At 40.2% G+C, this 16,321-nt stretch overlaps 2 protein-coding genes across 3 annotated transcripts in view; one reads left to right on the forward strand and one right to left on the reverse strand.

The window, feature by feature from the left end:
- Positions 1 to 1,668: 1,668 nt before the first annotated feature.
- Positions 1,669 to 4,522, reverse strand: gadd45ab (growth arrest and DNA-damage-inducible, alpha, b). Its single transcript, XM_039001986.1, has 4 exons — positions 4,389 to 4,522; positions 3,988 to 4,089; positions 3,570 to 3,783; positions 1,669 to 2,517 (listed from the first exon to the last, which is right to left on the reverse strand). Exons 1-4 carry the CDS (start codon positions 4,436 to 4,438, stop codon positions 2,407 to 2,409), a joined length of 477 nt encoding a protein of 158 aa, XP_038857914.1. The 5' UTR covers positions 4,439 to 4,522; the 3' UTR covers positions 1,669 to 2,406.
- An 836-nt stretch (positions 4,523 to 5,358) lies between these two features.
- The window catches only part of sec16b (SEC16 homolog B, endoplasmic reticulum export factor), a 34,700-nt gene continuing 23,737 nt past the window's right edge, over positions 5,359 to 16,321 (forward strand). For both annotated transcript variants that reach the window (XM_039002761.1, XM_039002760.1), the window contains exons 1-10: positions 5,359 to 5,479; positions 5,970 to 6,038; positions 10,882 to 11,301; positions 12,264 to 12,355; positions 13,937 to 14,039; positions 14,127 to 14,214; positions 14,387 to 14,528; positions 14,770 to 14,921; positions 15,193 to 15,254; positions 15,494 to 15,632. In XM_039002761.1, coding sequence (XP_038858689.1) covers positions 10,922 to 11,301; positions 12,264 to 12,355; positions 13,937 to 14,039; positions 14,127 to 14,214; positions 14,387 to 14,528; positions 14,770 to 14,921; positions 15,193 to 15,254; positions 15,494 to 15,632 — 1,158 coding nt within the window. In that variant the 5' untranslated portion in view covers positions 5,359 to 5,479; positions 5,970 to 6,038; positions 10,882 to 10,921. The remainder of the gene's footprint in view (positions 5,480 to 5,969; positions 6,039 to 10,881; positions 11,302 to 12,263; positions 12,356 to 13,936; positions 14,040 to 14,126; positions 14,215 to 14,386; positions 14,529 to 14,769; positions 14,922 to 15,192; positions 15,255 to 15,493; positions 15,633 to 16,321) is intronic.

The raw sequence follows: 16,321 nt of genomic DNA on the forward strand, positions 1-16,321 counted from the left end.
AGTCACCTATCTGTAAACATTCCCATTTTGCTCTGATTTCTGCCATATTTTGTCCTGTTCTCTGCCCCAATGTCCAGGCAGGTCTGGTTGTTATGTAACGATCCCTGTGCTTCAGTGGCCTTTCTCTCTCTCTGTCTCTCTGTCTGTCAGTCTCTCTTTCTCTCTCTCTCAGGGTCTGATGTTACAGGCAAAAACCAGGTCAGGCCATATACAGTGAGGAGAACAAGTATTTGATACACTGCCGATTTTGCAGGTTTTCCTACTTACAAAGCATGTAGAGGTCTGTAATTTTTATCATAGGTACACTTCAACTGTGAGAGACGGAATCTAAAACAAAAATCTAGAAAATCACATTGTATGATTTTTAAGTAATTAATTAGCATTTTATTGCATGACATAACTATTTGAACACCTACCAACCAGTAAAATGTGTGGTTATGGCCCCCGGAAAGGTTGGGAAAGCTAAATTACAAAAATGTATCATTGAATGCTCCATTGTGTTAAGATGCCACAGGAGTACAGCTACATTTCAGGTCATCATGCTGACGTGACATTAGGTGGTTTGTGGTTAACAGCCTGCACTGCTTGTGTTGCCTTCTAATTAGTAACACTATTATTACTATCAGTGCGTCACTGTGAGTGTGATTGCATCACCTCCATTCATAGGGTCTATTTATAGCCATGATGAAATCAGTGGTCAGTAGTACCCCCACTGTAAGGGTGTGAATGGGCCTTGACTCAGTCACACACATTGTTTCATCAGCTGCTCTTTGAGGGCTTTGTCCCCCTGCTTTGCTCTGCTGCACACACACACACAATCACTTCTGGTGTCCTCTGAGTGTGTTGGTTAGTAATATATATTTTCTTTCCTCTCTGGCTATTTTTGTCCCTGACAGGTGTTTGAACAGAGGGTGTTTCTGTGTTCGAACAGAGGGCCTCGGTGACAGCAAGGGTTGTCATGGTGATCACACAAACACCCTGATGCTGCTCATCACACAAGGAAACTATATGTATGTGGAAATTCTCCTTCTCCCTCCCGTGTGACGTTTTTATAAAACATTTTTGATGTGAATGCAGGGTGTGGAACTGTTGTTACATGGGCTTTGTGTCCTTGGATGTAAATAACCAACACTGTAGTGTTTACCATTGGTGTCAATGGAGTGATGTATTGTTGAGACATGGTGTATGTTACATAATAAATACACGCAAAACTAAGTACTAGCTTTTTGCACCCGGTTAAACAGTGCACCTTTCTTTATTCAGCTGAATATGAAAGATCACTTGAAAGTGTTGCATGCCATTCCATTCCCCTGAACTGAGGCTTGCAGTTAACACCTGCAGCTGAGAAAAAAAACACTACCTACGAGAAATGACAAAAGGTGCTGCAGCTGGAATTGTGCTGAATTATCTAGTGACCTCACTGAATTATCTAGCGACCTCGGTGAAAAGCCTCTTTGACCAAGCTTGGTGCAAACAGAATCCTTGTTCAATGCCCGTTTTCCACTGCCTTGACAGAGAGGCATTATTAGTCCTGTGAGTGATGTTGCTTACAGGTTAATCAAAAACCTGCAGAATTATACCCATAACTCACTGCATTAATTCCAAACAAGCAAAACAATTAAATGTTTAGTTCAGTTCAGTTTATTTCTCCACAAAGGTAGCTGTTGATGAACATTGCAACATAAATACAATTAATTAAATTAACGCAAACATATTAATTAAAACAAAACAACAAGTTAATGTTTAAGACAATACATTGCTTTGTCCTGACAATATCTTCCCTTTTTTTATTTAAATAATTCTCAAAACAAAAATTCAGAGATGATCAACATCATATAAATTACAGTTGAGATTTGTCCACTTTCCTTGAGGCATTATCCAACCTGTAGTCCAGACTACTCCAGTCCAGTTCAGTAAAATCCTGTCCGGTTAAATGGAGTCCGGTCCAGTCCTTGGAGTCAGTTGTCTGATCCTCCAGTAGATTCCAATCCCCTGCTGCCTAGTGTTCTCTGCTCACCACCACCTGTGTCTAGTGTGTTCTGCTGTGTGTGCTCACATGATTCAGCTTCCTGTAATGGCTTTCTTCCCGGCAAGGAGGGCACAGTCATACCAATGACCAACCGTTGCCTTGTAATTACAGTCATCATTGTTACCATGGCAGTCTTGGAACCCAGAACGCTGAATCACTCTTCCTCAGCTGAAACCTCTGCATTAAAATCCACACTGATCCAGCAAGTTTTGTTGGAGTTGGAGATTTTGTTGTTATTTTTTGGGAGATGTCCTGGTCCTCTATCTTCCTCTGGCAGAATCAAGGTTGTTCATGAGAGGTCCAACAAAGGGGTTATTACACAGATCTAGTGCAGTGTGCAATGTTTCCATATAAAGTGCACAACATGGGTAGAGTCATCAGTCAGGTAGGTTGATAATGGGAACCCACTGGTCCAGGATTCGACTGTCTCTACAGAAGAGATTCACTTTGCTCAGAGCTGGGTCCTTCCATGTGGTCAACTGGGGGTTCTGTGAAGAGGAAGGGAAAACACAGTCAGGCTAATGCTGCTTTCTAAAAACGTATGCATTCAAATACAGACCTAATAAATGTGTAAGAACAACCCTAATCAGTTAGGCCTAAGGGGTTCTCTGCAAGTGAGTATGGTTACCATAACTGCTCACACAGTTAATCCGCACACATCTACTGCTGTGCTTTCTAAATGTATTCATCAAATATAGGGATAAAAAGTCATTTCTAACAACCATATTAAGATAAGGGTTCTCTGCAACTGGTGTGGTTACAGTGACAAGTAGAGCCAGTTTGCTACAGCAGGAAAAATATTCCTGCAGCAACAGGAAATGTAAAGTATTATGTGGATTATAATTAATAGACATTTTTGTAGGGGTTGATACAAGTAGAAATGACTAAACTTGAGAAGCCTTTTTAAACCTCAAATACATTACAAGTTTTACATTTCTTGAATTGCAGGAAGGTTCTGCAACAGGGGGATCAAATTAAGATCCTATATGATCTGTATGGCCTGCTAGTGTGCTTCATAGATCAGATCACTACTAAGGAAGTGTATGAGCAGGGCATAAAAATGTCTCCATGCTGACTTCTGCATTCTAAGAATCGCTCTGCAAACATGCAATCATTCATCCTCTTTCTCCTATGAGCTCAGCTTTATTTATTTTTAGATCACTTGCAGTACTGCAGCCAGCGTAAGCTACGTCAGACCACTACGCAACCCACATCACTACAGATCAGGTGGCTGCAGTCAGCTGGATTACATTTAAAAGAGCAGAGCAATGAATGAAGACATAAAACTACTAGACCAGATGTTGTGGCCATTAAAATCAAATATTTGTATGCATCTAGGCCTTTGATTCTGTATTCAATGCTCTTGACCTGCAAATCTTTAGCATCCACAAATAATGTTTAATAACCTAGCTGGCATAATGAACTCGGTCCAGGTTAAAAGTGCCACACCTGCAGAGACCCCAGCTGAGTAACTGATATAAAGGTCTAGCACTGTTTAGTGCAGGGATATGGGGAGTATGAATAATGTAATGACACATACAGTAACTAGTACACAGTGCATGTCCATTGGCTCTCCTCCTGGCTTCACTCCTCCAAGGATCTCAGCGAGGCGCCTCATGTTGCTGACCCGCAGGATGTTGATGTCGTTCTCGCAGCAGAATGCCTGGATAAGGGTAAAGTGGATCTGGAGGGCCACGTCTTCTACCTGTTCCTCGTCCGTAGCCAGGAGGCACAACACCACATTATCCGGGTCACTGATGATTTAAATGACAACACAATTTGTTAAACAAGCAGTATATATTAATTTAGTTGCCAGAATGTTTATTAGTTTCATTGCGTAAGAATATATTGAAACATAATGTACTTCACTCCTTGCATTTAGTTATTTCAGAATGGATTTATTACTAGCTAATAACGTTATAATATTGCTGAATGTGCTTCATTTGCCATCTACTTACACATTGAGTGACTTGGCTGCCTCGTATACCCCGACAGTGATGCAGCCCTGAGGTAACGCGGAGCTGAGGACCTCCTCCAGTGCTTTAGCCACCGAATCCATCCTGTGGTTGCACAACAACAAAGAAGCATATTGATGGTGGGTGATACATAGACCAAAACACTAAGTATCGATATTTAGTCAGCATGCAACATTATAGAAAGTATATAACTACCTACCTATCTAGCTAACTAAATAGCTAACTAGGTTAGCTTAGACATGCTCAGCCAAACGCTCGTGCATACCGGGACATTGACATCACATAGCTGCTATAACTGGATCGCTTGCCAAATGAAGTAAATTTAGCTGACAACTGAAGCTTTAATTTTCAACAAGTTGCAAAAAATAATCTCAGCTAGCTACCTTTCTGTAGAGTTTTCTCCGCTGGTTTCCTCAAAAGTCATATTGCACATTAGAAAATATCCACGTTGAAGACAGGATATCCACAGATGGTCTCTCTTCACGTCCCAGTTAAGTTCGCGACCTTGTGTGTCTGCTCTTTTTCTCATATTTCCCCGCAGTTCACCGTGGAAGTTGGAGTTCGAGCGCCTCATATTTGCATATCAAACCCCATTGGTCACATGCTAATTTTCACGGTGTTTCAAGTGAATGAGGAGCGCCCCTCAAGGTATCAGTACACCTATGTAACTTCCTTGGTAAACTGCGACGACTGCTGGAAAAACGATGAAATTGATCAGTGGCTAACTATTTCATTGTATATTCGTGGTAAATGCAAGACTGTTGATAGTGTGCAGAGTTGTGGACAATAATTTTTATTTACACTTGTTATTATAGCCAACATATTTTATACCCGTTTGCTTTGAAGGCTAATTCAACATTCTAAACTTTCTGAAATCACGTGGAAACAACGTTGATTCAACCAATGAGTGGGGAGAAACTCAAGCAGAGCACATCAAATAGATGTTATCTCCATTTGCTGTGATTCCAACAATGATCTCATAGCGGATGTATACAAGACGCCTTGCCAAAGAGTGTACAGAAGGCCTATGGTTTTGAAACTCCTTGCCTTCGCTTGAAATAGCTCATTTAAATTTGGTCAGCACACTCTTTTAAGATATTTGATATACACTTGATATAATAACAGCTATGCAAAAGTCCATAGTGATTTGTCCACAGAAGACACCAGTGGGCCTACACATGGTTCTCCCTAGTCTCATTTCATAGCCACTCTGTGCTTTCAGGTCCTCACTTATGTGGGAGCCAGCCTCTAACTTTTTCCCTTCCCAATATGGAGGTTTTAGGATACCAATCTCCAGCTAAATGGTATGCGCTGGTGGCTTGTTTTTTTCCATTTCCACTGTCAACCGCCCGGGGTTCAACGCAACGTGGCATGTCCAGACATCCAAATAAAATAAAAAATGTAAACATGGAAATGGATACAGTTATCTTTCACAGACACAAAATATCGCAAATGATAGATATAGAGACATGATGTAAGTAATTCAAAGTAGCCTAATCTCTTCTTAAAAGTAATATCATGTTTATTACAACGGTTCTGCTGTCAAGGGTGTTTGCCAATATATGTTTACTAACAATTGTTTGAACAACGTGCATCGGGATTTTGTCGGGGCCACAGATTAGACATTTGTTTAGAAATACATTTTGATAGATGGGTACAATATTTTATATATATATTTTCTATCAATGAAACGTTTATTTTATATATATATATATATATATATATATATATATATATATATATATATATATATATATATATATATGTGGGAAACTATTTTACATGTGCGCAAAGGCAAGCTCTAATTGTAATGCGCAATTTGGCCCTTGTTATCCAATGAAAATACCTCGCTTACGCCATGCTTTTATTTACCGGCTCATTTGGACTGTTGGACTTTGTACCCCTGAGAACTTTATCTGTCAGGTTCGGGTCGGTTTATTTAATGTTGTGTGTTTCTTTTCCAGTGAAATTATGTGGCAGATGAACTTTGACTGCGACTGGCTGGGTGGAAGCGCTTTGAACAGATGTGAACTGTAAGTTTGAACTTTACAAATATATTTGGTATTTTTTTGTTAAGAAAATTATTAATAGAATGTTAAATGCGCTGTCAAGGAAAGACAAAGTACATGTGCATGTATGTATTGGTAGGTAGCTATAGCCTTGTTGGTTTATGTTGCAGAAATCAAGATTGAGAACCTATTTTCGAGAGAGAACTGTCAATCTCAATTTCAAGATATCTCTCGTTTAGACAAAGGACAAATGCCTTTCACAGGCTTTTATTTTATTATCTGTAGGCTACACATGATATTGACCAAATGTGAACGTGTTGCTATATTATGGTCTAAATTAGCCTAACCATGTAGCACTAGTATTCTGCCAGGAGCACAAATGATGATGTCAAGTTTGTATGGTAATGAGCTAACCTTCAAAATAAAAGCCCGCATTTCAAAACATTGCAATGTGGATAACTCATTCAAAATACATGTAATTTTAATCAATGGACACTTTTATTTTGCCAACAAGAAAAGGCAATGAGTAATTTATTAAAACAAATAACAAATATGGTTTAAACATATTTTTACCATTAATGAAAAAAGTACTATGTTGGCACTGGTATGTTGAAAATATTGGTCTGTGGAGAACTTTTCTACCTGTCTCAGCTATAGTAAAGTGGAAAATACTCAGTAGGGTCTCTAATAACCAAATATGGTTCGTTTTGGAGGGGTACTGTGTCCTACATATCCAACAGCACTTTGTTCTCCACCCCTTCCATAGCCCCCAATGCAATACATTGTAATACTGTACATGGGATACATATTGGGTTGTCGAGAGATAACTTTTCTACCTGTCTCAGTTAAAGTGGGGTGGGAACTACTCAGTAGGGTCTCTACTAACCAAATATGTGTAGTTTTGGAGGGGGACTGTGTCATACATATCCAGCAACACAGCTTTAAATGATCTGGTGCTATCCATGGTCCTGACGTCAATACAGACAACAACAAAAAACACACACTAAAGCAACACTATTTTATCAAAATGAAAATCTATTTTATTTATATGTTAAATGTAATGAATATTAACCCGGCTATTAGGAAACAGTATAATCACACTTTCTAAACAGCAATGGAGAAAATGATTTACAAGTTGTAGGCCAATATGTACTGCTTATCTATGAAGGTTATTAGGCCTATTAAATAGTTTTACAAATTATAACAGAGACAAGATTATTTACAAGCTATATTGTAATGATTATTGATTAAGGTCAGAAAAGGCACTTTTGTAGAGTTTAAAATGCGTTACATGAGACAACAAGGCTACAAGGCTAACAGTATACAGTATAATCAAGCTTTCAGAACAACAATGGAGAACATTATTTACAAGTTATATGCCTCTATGTTTTGCATCTCTATCAATGTTAGCAGTATACAGTTAAGGCCTATTAACCAAGTTTTCAAAACCATTATCAGAGACAAGATTGCATGATAATACATACAACAGATATGTGATGATTATCTATCAAGGTCAGCAAAGGCATTTTCTGTAGAGTTTAAAATGTATTACGTTGTAATTTTCTCTCTGATCAGTCATATAAAACATTCTCTCGCATGCCATTGTGACAAAGTGTATTCACGTTTCCCTCTAAGACTGTTTATGAGAATAAGCACACATAAACACCACAACTACTACCATCTGACTGTTTTCTAAAATAGGGGCGCCGATGAGAAAATGTCACATCTACCACAACGCAATGCATTGCCAGATACTGTAATGCCAGGTATTTCTGAAGTAGAAGTAGTGTATCCTTTAATTCTCGTTCTTTCTGGCTTAAGGAATCCATCATTTTAAGATTTAATGTAATGCAATTACTGCTACTAAATACACTGATTACACAAAACATTAGGAACACCTGCTCTTTCCATGACATAGATTGACCCGGTGACTCTACTGTAGGTGAAAGCTATGATCCCTTATTGATGTCACCTGTTAATGAAGGGGAGGAGACAGGTTAAATAACGATTTTTAGGCCTTGAGACAATTGAGACATGGATTGTGTATGTGCCATTCAGAGGGTGAATGGGGAAAGACAAAAAATGTTAAATGTCTTTGAGCGCTCAACAGTTTCCCGTGTGTATCACGAATGGTCCATCACCCAAAGAACATCCAGCCAACTTGACACAACAGAGGGAAGTATTGGAGTAAACATGGGCGAGCATCCCTGTGGAACGCTTTCGTTCATGCCCCGACTAATTGATATTAGGAAGGTGTTGCATATCTATGACTATAACTGTCTAATGTGACTTTACATTCACAAGCAATATCACATGCTCAAAATGCCACCAATTTTTTACCGTTCCAGGCACATTTGGCATAACCTCTTTGATCTCACAAAAAAGACTCTGTAATTCCTGACTCGGAAAAGACACAGGGGACATTAACGCATATTGTTCCTTGAGATGCGACTTCAAAAGACCATTGTACCCCTCAAGTATTCGGTCATTGAACCAGTTGTAGTCATTGCTTAACCTTTTTCTGAAGTGGGTTAAATCAGGGTCACACCGAGTGTTTCTTGGTAGTCTTAAACAAATCTCATTTGAAACAAAAGTATACACCTCACACACATGGTTATGGTCTTAAAAAAGAAGACACCTGTAGCATGTCAGATATAGATTTGAAATGTATTACATTTTGAGTTTGCATTACATAATTGCACTTTATATACATCACAGAAGTCTGAAAAATATAAAAACCATTTGACATAGAAACACCGGATTAATAACGTAATAATCCCTTGTATTTTATCTTTACAACTGATATTCAACACAACAACAGTACATTCAGTTATTGTTTTGGGATTAATATAACATGCAGGACAAATGCATATGTCTATAACACAGTCCCCCTCCAAAACTACACATCATTCGTAAGTAGAGACTCTACTGAGTATTTCCCACCCCACTTTAGCTGAGACAGGTAGAAAACGTATCTCTCTACAAGCCAATATTTATCCCATGTGCAGTTTATTACAGTGTATTGCATTATAACTGGTTGTGTTTATGCTACACAGAAAAGGTAATACATTTTAAAAGTTAAACTACAAATATTTAGGCTATATTGAAGCATTAGGTTCTAGGTCGAGGAATAGCCTCTCTGATTGGACAGGAGGCTGACGCACTGCACTAGAGTGCTAAAGAAAATCAATATTCCCTAAATTCAGTGTGTCTTTGCAAGACTCTTATTTTGAGGAAAAACATCTGCGATTGTGATGCCAGCATAATATCCTGCTGCTAGGAGAACAGTAATCCCTTTCCTGAATATCTGGGCCTGATGGGAAAATAGGCCTATGTGTCTGCACTATATAGGACAACTTGGGAGAATGATGATCGGTAACAGGCAGCGTATCAGAAGTTAAAATACAGCCAGACTGTCCTCTACTGTTCCTTTATAGAGCTTAAAATCTGTCGAGATTACAATTTGGGTCGCTGGTGTGAAAGACAAACACCCTACGCATCATGCCAATAGGGTTAACCCACTTGCTTGGATTTGTAATGTGGCTCATAGCAAGGTTTGCAACACTGCCTCCTACTTTTTACGCGAACAAAGTGCGTTTTGAATAACACAATGTCATGACAGGCCTGATAGAAACTTGCCAAATGTCGACAAAACAAAGTACACTAGAAAAGGTGGGATCTTTTTCTGTTGGTAAAAGGAATTGTGCGTGAAATGTCGGTGGAAATGCTTTTATGTTGAAATATTGATATAATAACACTCATATCGAAGTAAGCTTGGAGTCACGGGATGACATGTAGTGTGGTCCTCCCACTACGACTCCTCTGGGAAAACATGCAGTTTATTAGGCTCCATATTAAATAAATGATGATGAACTTCACAGGGTGGTGAAAGTGAAAGGTGATGAGCTTGATGCTCCTTTCCAATACATATTGAGGGTCTTATTCTGGTGATGTGATGATCAATGCTTGTCTGCCATTTGACAAATAAAAATCATCTTGGTCTTTTGCCCATAATAATCTCATAATGTAGTCTATACGTGCACTCTAGCCAACAGCACCCAATCTGCGCCCTGCGCGCTGTTGGCTGGCTAGAGCGCACATGCCAATACCAGAGTGAGCACACTCACTATATAACAACAAATAATTGTGAGAAAACAATCAGTAGACTTGAAAATGCGATGGAAACACATTTGACTTTATTTTTTATTCGGTACATGGGAATTTAACCGCAAAAGTTATTTTTATGTGCACTCTGTCATCATGCACAGCCTTTTATCCGCACAAGTCAATTTGATGGAAACACATCTCTGGTGGGAAAATGTGCAAATAGTTTTTATGCGGATTTTGGAATCTGTCACCAATTGGATGAAAACCAAGCTACTGTTTGCAATTCACAAATTATTATTTTGATTCCTATGATTCAATTCACAAATTATTATTTTGATTCCTATGATTCAATTCAGCACAATTGAACCGATCCCCAACTACTACAATTGCGAAGCACATCATTCAATTTGTCAAAAAGAATCGTTTAAAAATAATATTTTCATATGAATCAAATTATTATAATTTTTTTTTTACTATTTTGAGAAATGTGAAGAGGGGCATCTGCTATATAGTCAATTTAGAGATCAATAGGGGAGCTTTTTGAGCTGCATGTCTTGACTGATCTTTAATGCTCAATGACACACCAAAAAGGCACTACCCTCCCCAAAAGTTTGTCAACCTTCCCCTATTTTGGACCAGCCCTCCACCCAAGTACATTTTGATCTGTCCTTAATTTATTGTAATGCTCCAGAGATCTTCCTCAGAGAGCTCTACCAATCCTTTTCATGTGAAAATACTGATGATCCATTATTCTTCTCAGGTACTGAATCATTCTCCTCTCAACATAAAGAGTGGTCATCATGGACCCCAGAAGTTACCACTGGAACGAGCCAGGCCCTGGTCGTCACCCACAGAGACCCAGGGAAAGAGAGGACTACCATAGGCCTGCTCACCCTCACCAGGGGACTGGAACCGGGCACTACCCACCAGCACCAAATGTTGGGGACGCTATCACTGAGCACTACCCACCACCACCGGACCCCAGGGAGAGGGAGAGGCAGTGGTCCCACCAGGACCCTCGCTACAGGGTCTACCTCACCAGCCCTCCCCCTTCCAGACCACCTCTAGAGTTCTCACACAGCTCTTACAGCACTCCCCACTCCAGAACAGCTTACGACAGACCCCATTCCACGATGGGTTACATCAGACCAGAGCCACAACACTCCAGACCCCACTCAAGGTTTGTTCACAGAAACTGACTGTTACTTATTATATTATTGTCAAATGTCAATGTCTTTATGTCTCAATTTGAAAAGTTACAAATAAAGTATTTAAAAAAAGAAAACACTGACTGTAACTGTCCACTATTCATTGAGGAAAATGTTAAACTATTGGATCTCTCAGTATTATTTGATGTGGATTGGTGGTGACACTTGTGAAATGCCAGCTTTTTATTATGTGGACCTTAACATGCTGACCAGACCGCTCGCGCACGCGTCCGCCATCGTGCCCATGTTGATTTTGTCCCCCCACACCAGACGTGATCAGGACACGCAGGTTGAAATATCAAAACTAACTCTGAACCAACTATACTAATTTGGGGACAGGTTGAAAAGCATTAAACATATATGGCAATTTAGCTAGCTAGCTTGTCCTATTTAGCTAGCTAGCTTGCTGTTGCTAGATCATTTGTCCAGGGATATAAACATTGGGTTGTGCATTTCTGGTAAAATAACAAGGTCCTCTACTCCGACAATTAATCCACAGATAAAAGGGTAAACCGAGTTTGTTTCTAGTAATCTCTCCTCCTTCAAGCTTCTTCTTCTTTGGACTTTAGATGGCGGTTGGCAACCAACTTTAAGGTGCATTACCACAACCAACTCGACTGGAGTGTGGACCTCAGTTCATCTTTCAATCACCCACGTGGGTATATGCTCCTAAAAACCAATGAGGAGGTGGGAGTTGCAGCGCGTCAAGTGTCACAAATAGAACCAAGTTCTATTTTAGTGCCTGGCTACGTAGATGCTCATTTACACACAGGAGCAGTGTGGGTTGCAATGATTGAATAATATGTATGTGTAAATGTATTTTGCAACTCGAGTGGTGTGGTCAGCATGTAAGATACAGGTTTTAATAAATTATTCATCTTTATATGATCAGAAATGGATCTATGATATCTTTATATTATCTTATTGTTTACAGGCAAGCATATGACTACCCACCCCAGATTTACTGGGACCATAGTCAGGACTATGGCTACTATGACCAGGGCTATTACAAAGGACATTACCCAGGTACTGACATATTGTTATCAGTGGATTACACTGATGGATTATATTACTCAAGTATTGCACTCCTGCTTGCCAAGCAACTTAAGCTGTTATCAGAGTTATAAAAAGGGTGGCATGTAGCCTAATGGTTAAGAATGTTCGGACTGTAACCGAAAGGTTGCTGGTTTGAACCCCCGAGCTGACTAGGTGAAACATCTGTCAATGTCACCTTGAGCAAGGCACTTAACCCTAATTGCTCTTGTAAGTCACACTGGATAAGAGCGTCTGCTAAATGGCAACAACACCTCCGCTACGCTGATCCTCAACATGGGGGCTCCACAAGGGTGCTTGCTCAGCCCCCTCCTGTACTCCTTGTTAACCCATGACTGCGTGGCCACGCACGTCAGCAGCTCAATCATCAAGTTTGCAGACGACACAGCAGTAGTAGGCCTGATTACCAACAATGACGAGACAGCCTACAGGGAGGAGGTGAGGGCCCTGGCAGAGTGGTGCCAGAAAAATACGTTCGTGGTCGTGGTCTTCAGGAGACAGCAGAGAGAGCATAGAGCTGCAGTGGAGAGGGTGAAAAGATTCAAGTTCCTTGGTGTGCACATCACTGACAACCTGAAATGGTCCTTCCACACAGAGAGTGTAGTTAAGAAGGCGCAACAATGCCTTTTCAACCTCAGGAGGCTGAAGAAATTCAGCTTGGCCCCTAGGACACTCACAAACTTCTACAGATGCACCATTGAGAGCATCCTGTTGGGCTGTATCACCGCCTGGTAAGGCAATTGCACCGTCCGTAACCATAGGGCTCTCCAGAGGGTGGTGCGTTCAGCCCAAATATCACTGGGGGCACAGTGCCTGCCCTCCATGACACAGGAAGGCCAAGAAGATCATCAAGGACCTCGGCCACCTGAGCCATGGCATGCACACCCCGCTACCATCTAGAAGTCGGAGAAGGTACAGGTGCATCAAAGCTGGGACTGAGAGACTGAAAAACAGCTTCTATCTCCAGGCCGTCAGGCTGTTAAATAGTCACCGCTAGCCGGCCTCTGCCCAGTACCCTGCCCTAAACTTAGTCACTGTTACTAGCCGGCTACCACCCGGTACTCTACCCTGTACCTTGGAGACTGCTGCCCTATGTACATAGTCATTGAACACTGGTCACTTTAATAATGCTAACATACTGTTTTACCCACTTCATATGTATATACTATTTTCTAGTCATGGCTCATCGTATATAACTACTGCTGTACACACCTTTCCTATTCATATACTGTCCATACTGTCTATACACACAATCATATACATATATATTCATGTTCTGGACTCTGACATTGCTCATTCTGATATTTCTTAATTCTTGTCTTAGATTTTTGGGGATTTGTGTGTATTGTTTTGTATTGTTAGGTGAGCTAGAAACATAAACATATCACTGCACCTACGATAACATGTGTACGCGACCAATAACATTTGATTTTATTTCAACATATGCACCACAGTACAAAAGTAATTAATGTGTAAAGAAACAAAACTAAACAATAACTATGTGCAAGTAAAGCAACATGATTGATACAATTCTCTGTAATTGATATGATCCAGATGCAGGTCAATGGCCTCCCCAGGAACAGTGGAGATCTGACCAGTATCAGGAGAGGAGATATGAGCAGGACCAGACTGGCAGTGGCTACCGAGAACAACAAAGGTTAGACAGAAAGATGTGAGATTCATGATATTCCTTTCATTGAAGGGCATGAATTCAACCCTATTTCTTCTTCTAATTATTTTTCAGGTATGACCAGCGAAGAGCGAGCTCTCAGCATGACTTCAGAGGCTCTGATGAAGATCGTTCTAAAGAGAATGGGGATGCTGGTGGAGATGTAAACATCTAAATATTATGATTAATAATTATATACATTTCTTATGACAAAGATACAGATCTGTGTTGCTGTTTGCCCACTTTGGTGAATATTTACTTTGGGAACTTGGTCATATGATGTTCTCCATCCCTGCCCATTCTCCTATCTTGAGTTGACTGATTTTGTTCTCCAGGACTGCTGTTTTGCCGAAGGGGCTCTGGCCATCTCCAAGGCCTCAGGCTTGTCCTCCAGTAGCTATGAGTTGAGCCAGTACATCAACGGTGCTGAACAGAATGACCCTGCCCCACAAACCACCTGGAGCACAGCAGACACAGGTAATCATTGAGTTACATGTAATCTCCGCCCAGATACTATAGGTCTGTCTCTTAGAAACAGGGGTCACATTCTAATGTCATGCTCTTCTCTGTTGTGTTATTGTATTCCGCTAATAACAAAAGAGCACAATGAGGCTAACTGGCCATCCTCAAGTCTAATGAACAGTCATTACAGCACAATGAATATCTCCCATGAAAGTGATAATATTATTAATGATAATAATGCATGTTCTCTCCTTAGAGTATGCAGCTATTCCCCAGGTGACTGCCCCTCTGAAATACACTTTGCCCCATGCTCTGGTCAGCTTTGGTCCAGCCGGACAGTTGATCCGGGTCAGTCCTGGTCTGGCCATGCAGGGAGACCCAGGGAAGGTGGAACTACACAGTCTCGAGGTATAGTTCTAGGTTAAAAGAGCAGGACAGAATCAGTACGGAGAATAGTAGGATATATCTACATGGCAGAAGTGCTGTGGTGAACTAGCAGGTTATAGGAAGAGGCCGCAATCATTCTTGTGAATAGAGTAATCATCAAGGAATGGCTAAATTACTGGGCTATTAGTTTCGGTTTTGAGGAACTGTTGAGCTGTTTTTATCAGTATTGAGCTGGTGTGTGAGAAGTTTCTGTTAATGTGTTACTGAGAGGCTGTCTATGTTCTGTCTGCAGATCATTCTGGGGGAAACACAGGAGCAGCAGGACATGAGAGAATTTCCTGGGCCACTGGCTAGGTATTTTACACTCTTAAACACAATATCCAAACATCCATGCTACTCTGTATGTGATGATGTATTGTCTATGCATGCAAAGTAGGAGACACTGACCAAATAACTACATAAAACTGTTCTAGAGACAATAAAAACAGGCACACAAAATGGATTGACAACAACGAAGGTTTACTGTCATAATGGCGGCTATTAGTATTATGTGTGTATTTCTTTCAACTGGCATTTTTTCTCCTCCTTCAAAGGGAAGACCTGCACAAAGTAGATGCCATCTCTTTTGCCCACCAGAAGGCAGAAGCCTGCATGAAAGATGAAAAACTACAAGACAAGGGCTCTGCCGCCCTCCTTTGGAATCTACTGGTACTGCTGTGCAGACAGAATGGAGTAGGTGTACTATAGACTGTATCTCCTCACACTCTTCTAGTAGTTGTACTATATATCTCCTCACACTCTTCTAGTAGTTGTACTATATATCTCCTCACACTCTTCTAGTAGGTGTACTATATATCTCCTCACACTCTTATAGTAGGTGTACTATATATCTCCTCAAACTCTTATAGTAGGTGTACTATATATCTCCTCACACTCTTATAGTAGGTGTACTATATATCTCCTCAAACTCTTATAGTAGGTGTACTATACATCTCCTCACACTCTTATAGTAGGTGTACTATATATCTCCTCACACTCTTATAGTAGGTGTACTATATATCTCCTCACACTCTTATAGTAGGTGTACTATACATCTCCTCACACTCTTATAGTAGGTGTACTATATATCTCCTCACACTCTTATAGTAGGTGTACTATATATCTCCTCAAACTCTTATAGTAGGTGTACTATATATCTCCTCACACTCTTATAGTAGGTGTACTATATATCTCCTCACACTCTTATAGTAGGTGTACTATATATCTCCTCAAACTCTTATAGTAGGTGTACTATATATCTCCTCACACTCTTATAGTAGGTGTACTATATATCTCCTCACACTCTTCTAGTAGGTGTACTATATATCTCCTCACACTCTTATAGTAGGTGTACTATATATCTCCTCAAACTCTTATAGTAG

This window comes from Salvelinus namaycush, chromosome 10, assembly GCF_016432855.1.
Source record: "Salvelinus namaycush isolate Seneca chromosome 10, SaNama_1.0, whole genome shotgun sequence".
NCBI lineage: Eukaryota > Metazoa > Chordata > Actinopteri > Salmoniformes > Salmonidae > Salvelinus > Salvelinus namaycush.

Coding starts and splice junctions, on each gene's coding strand:
- gadd45ab (XM_039001986.1), bottom strand. CDS start 4,438: ATGTGCAATATGACTTTTGAGGAAACCAGCGGAGAAAACTCTACAGAA. Junction 3,784..3,987: donor GCAGCCAAGTCACTCAATGT/GTAAGTAGATGG, acceptor TTAAATCATCAG/TGACCCGGATAATGTGGTGT. Junction 2,518..3,569: donor TGCACTGTGTACTAGTTACT/GTATGTGTCATT, acceptor TCCTCTTCACAG/AACCCCCAGTTGACCACATG.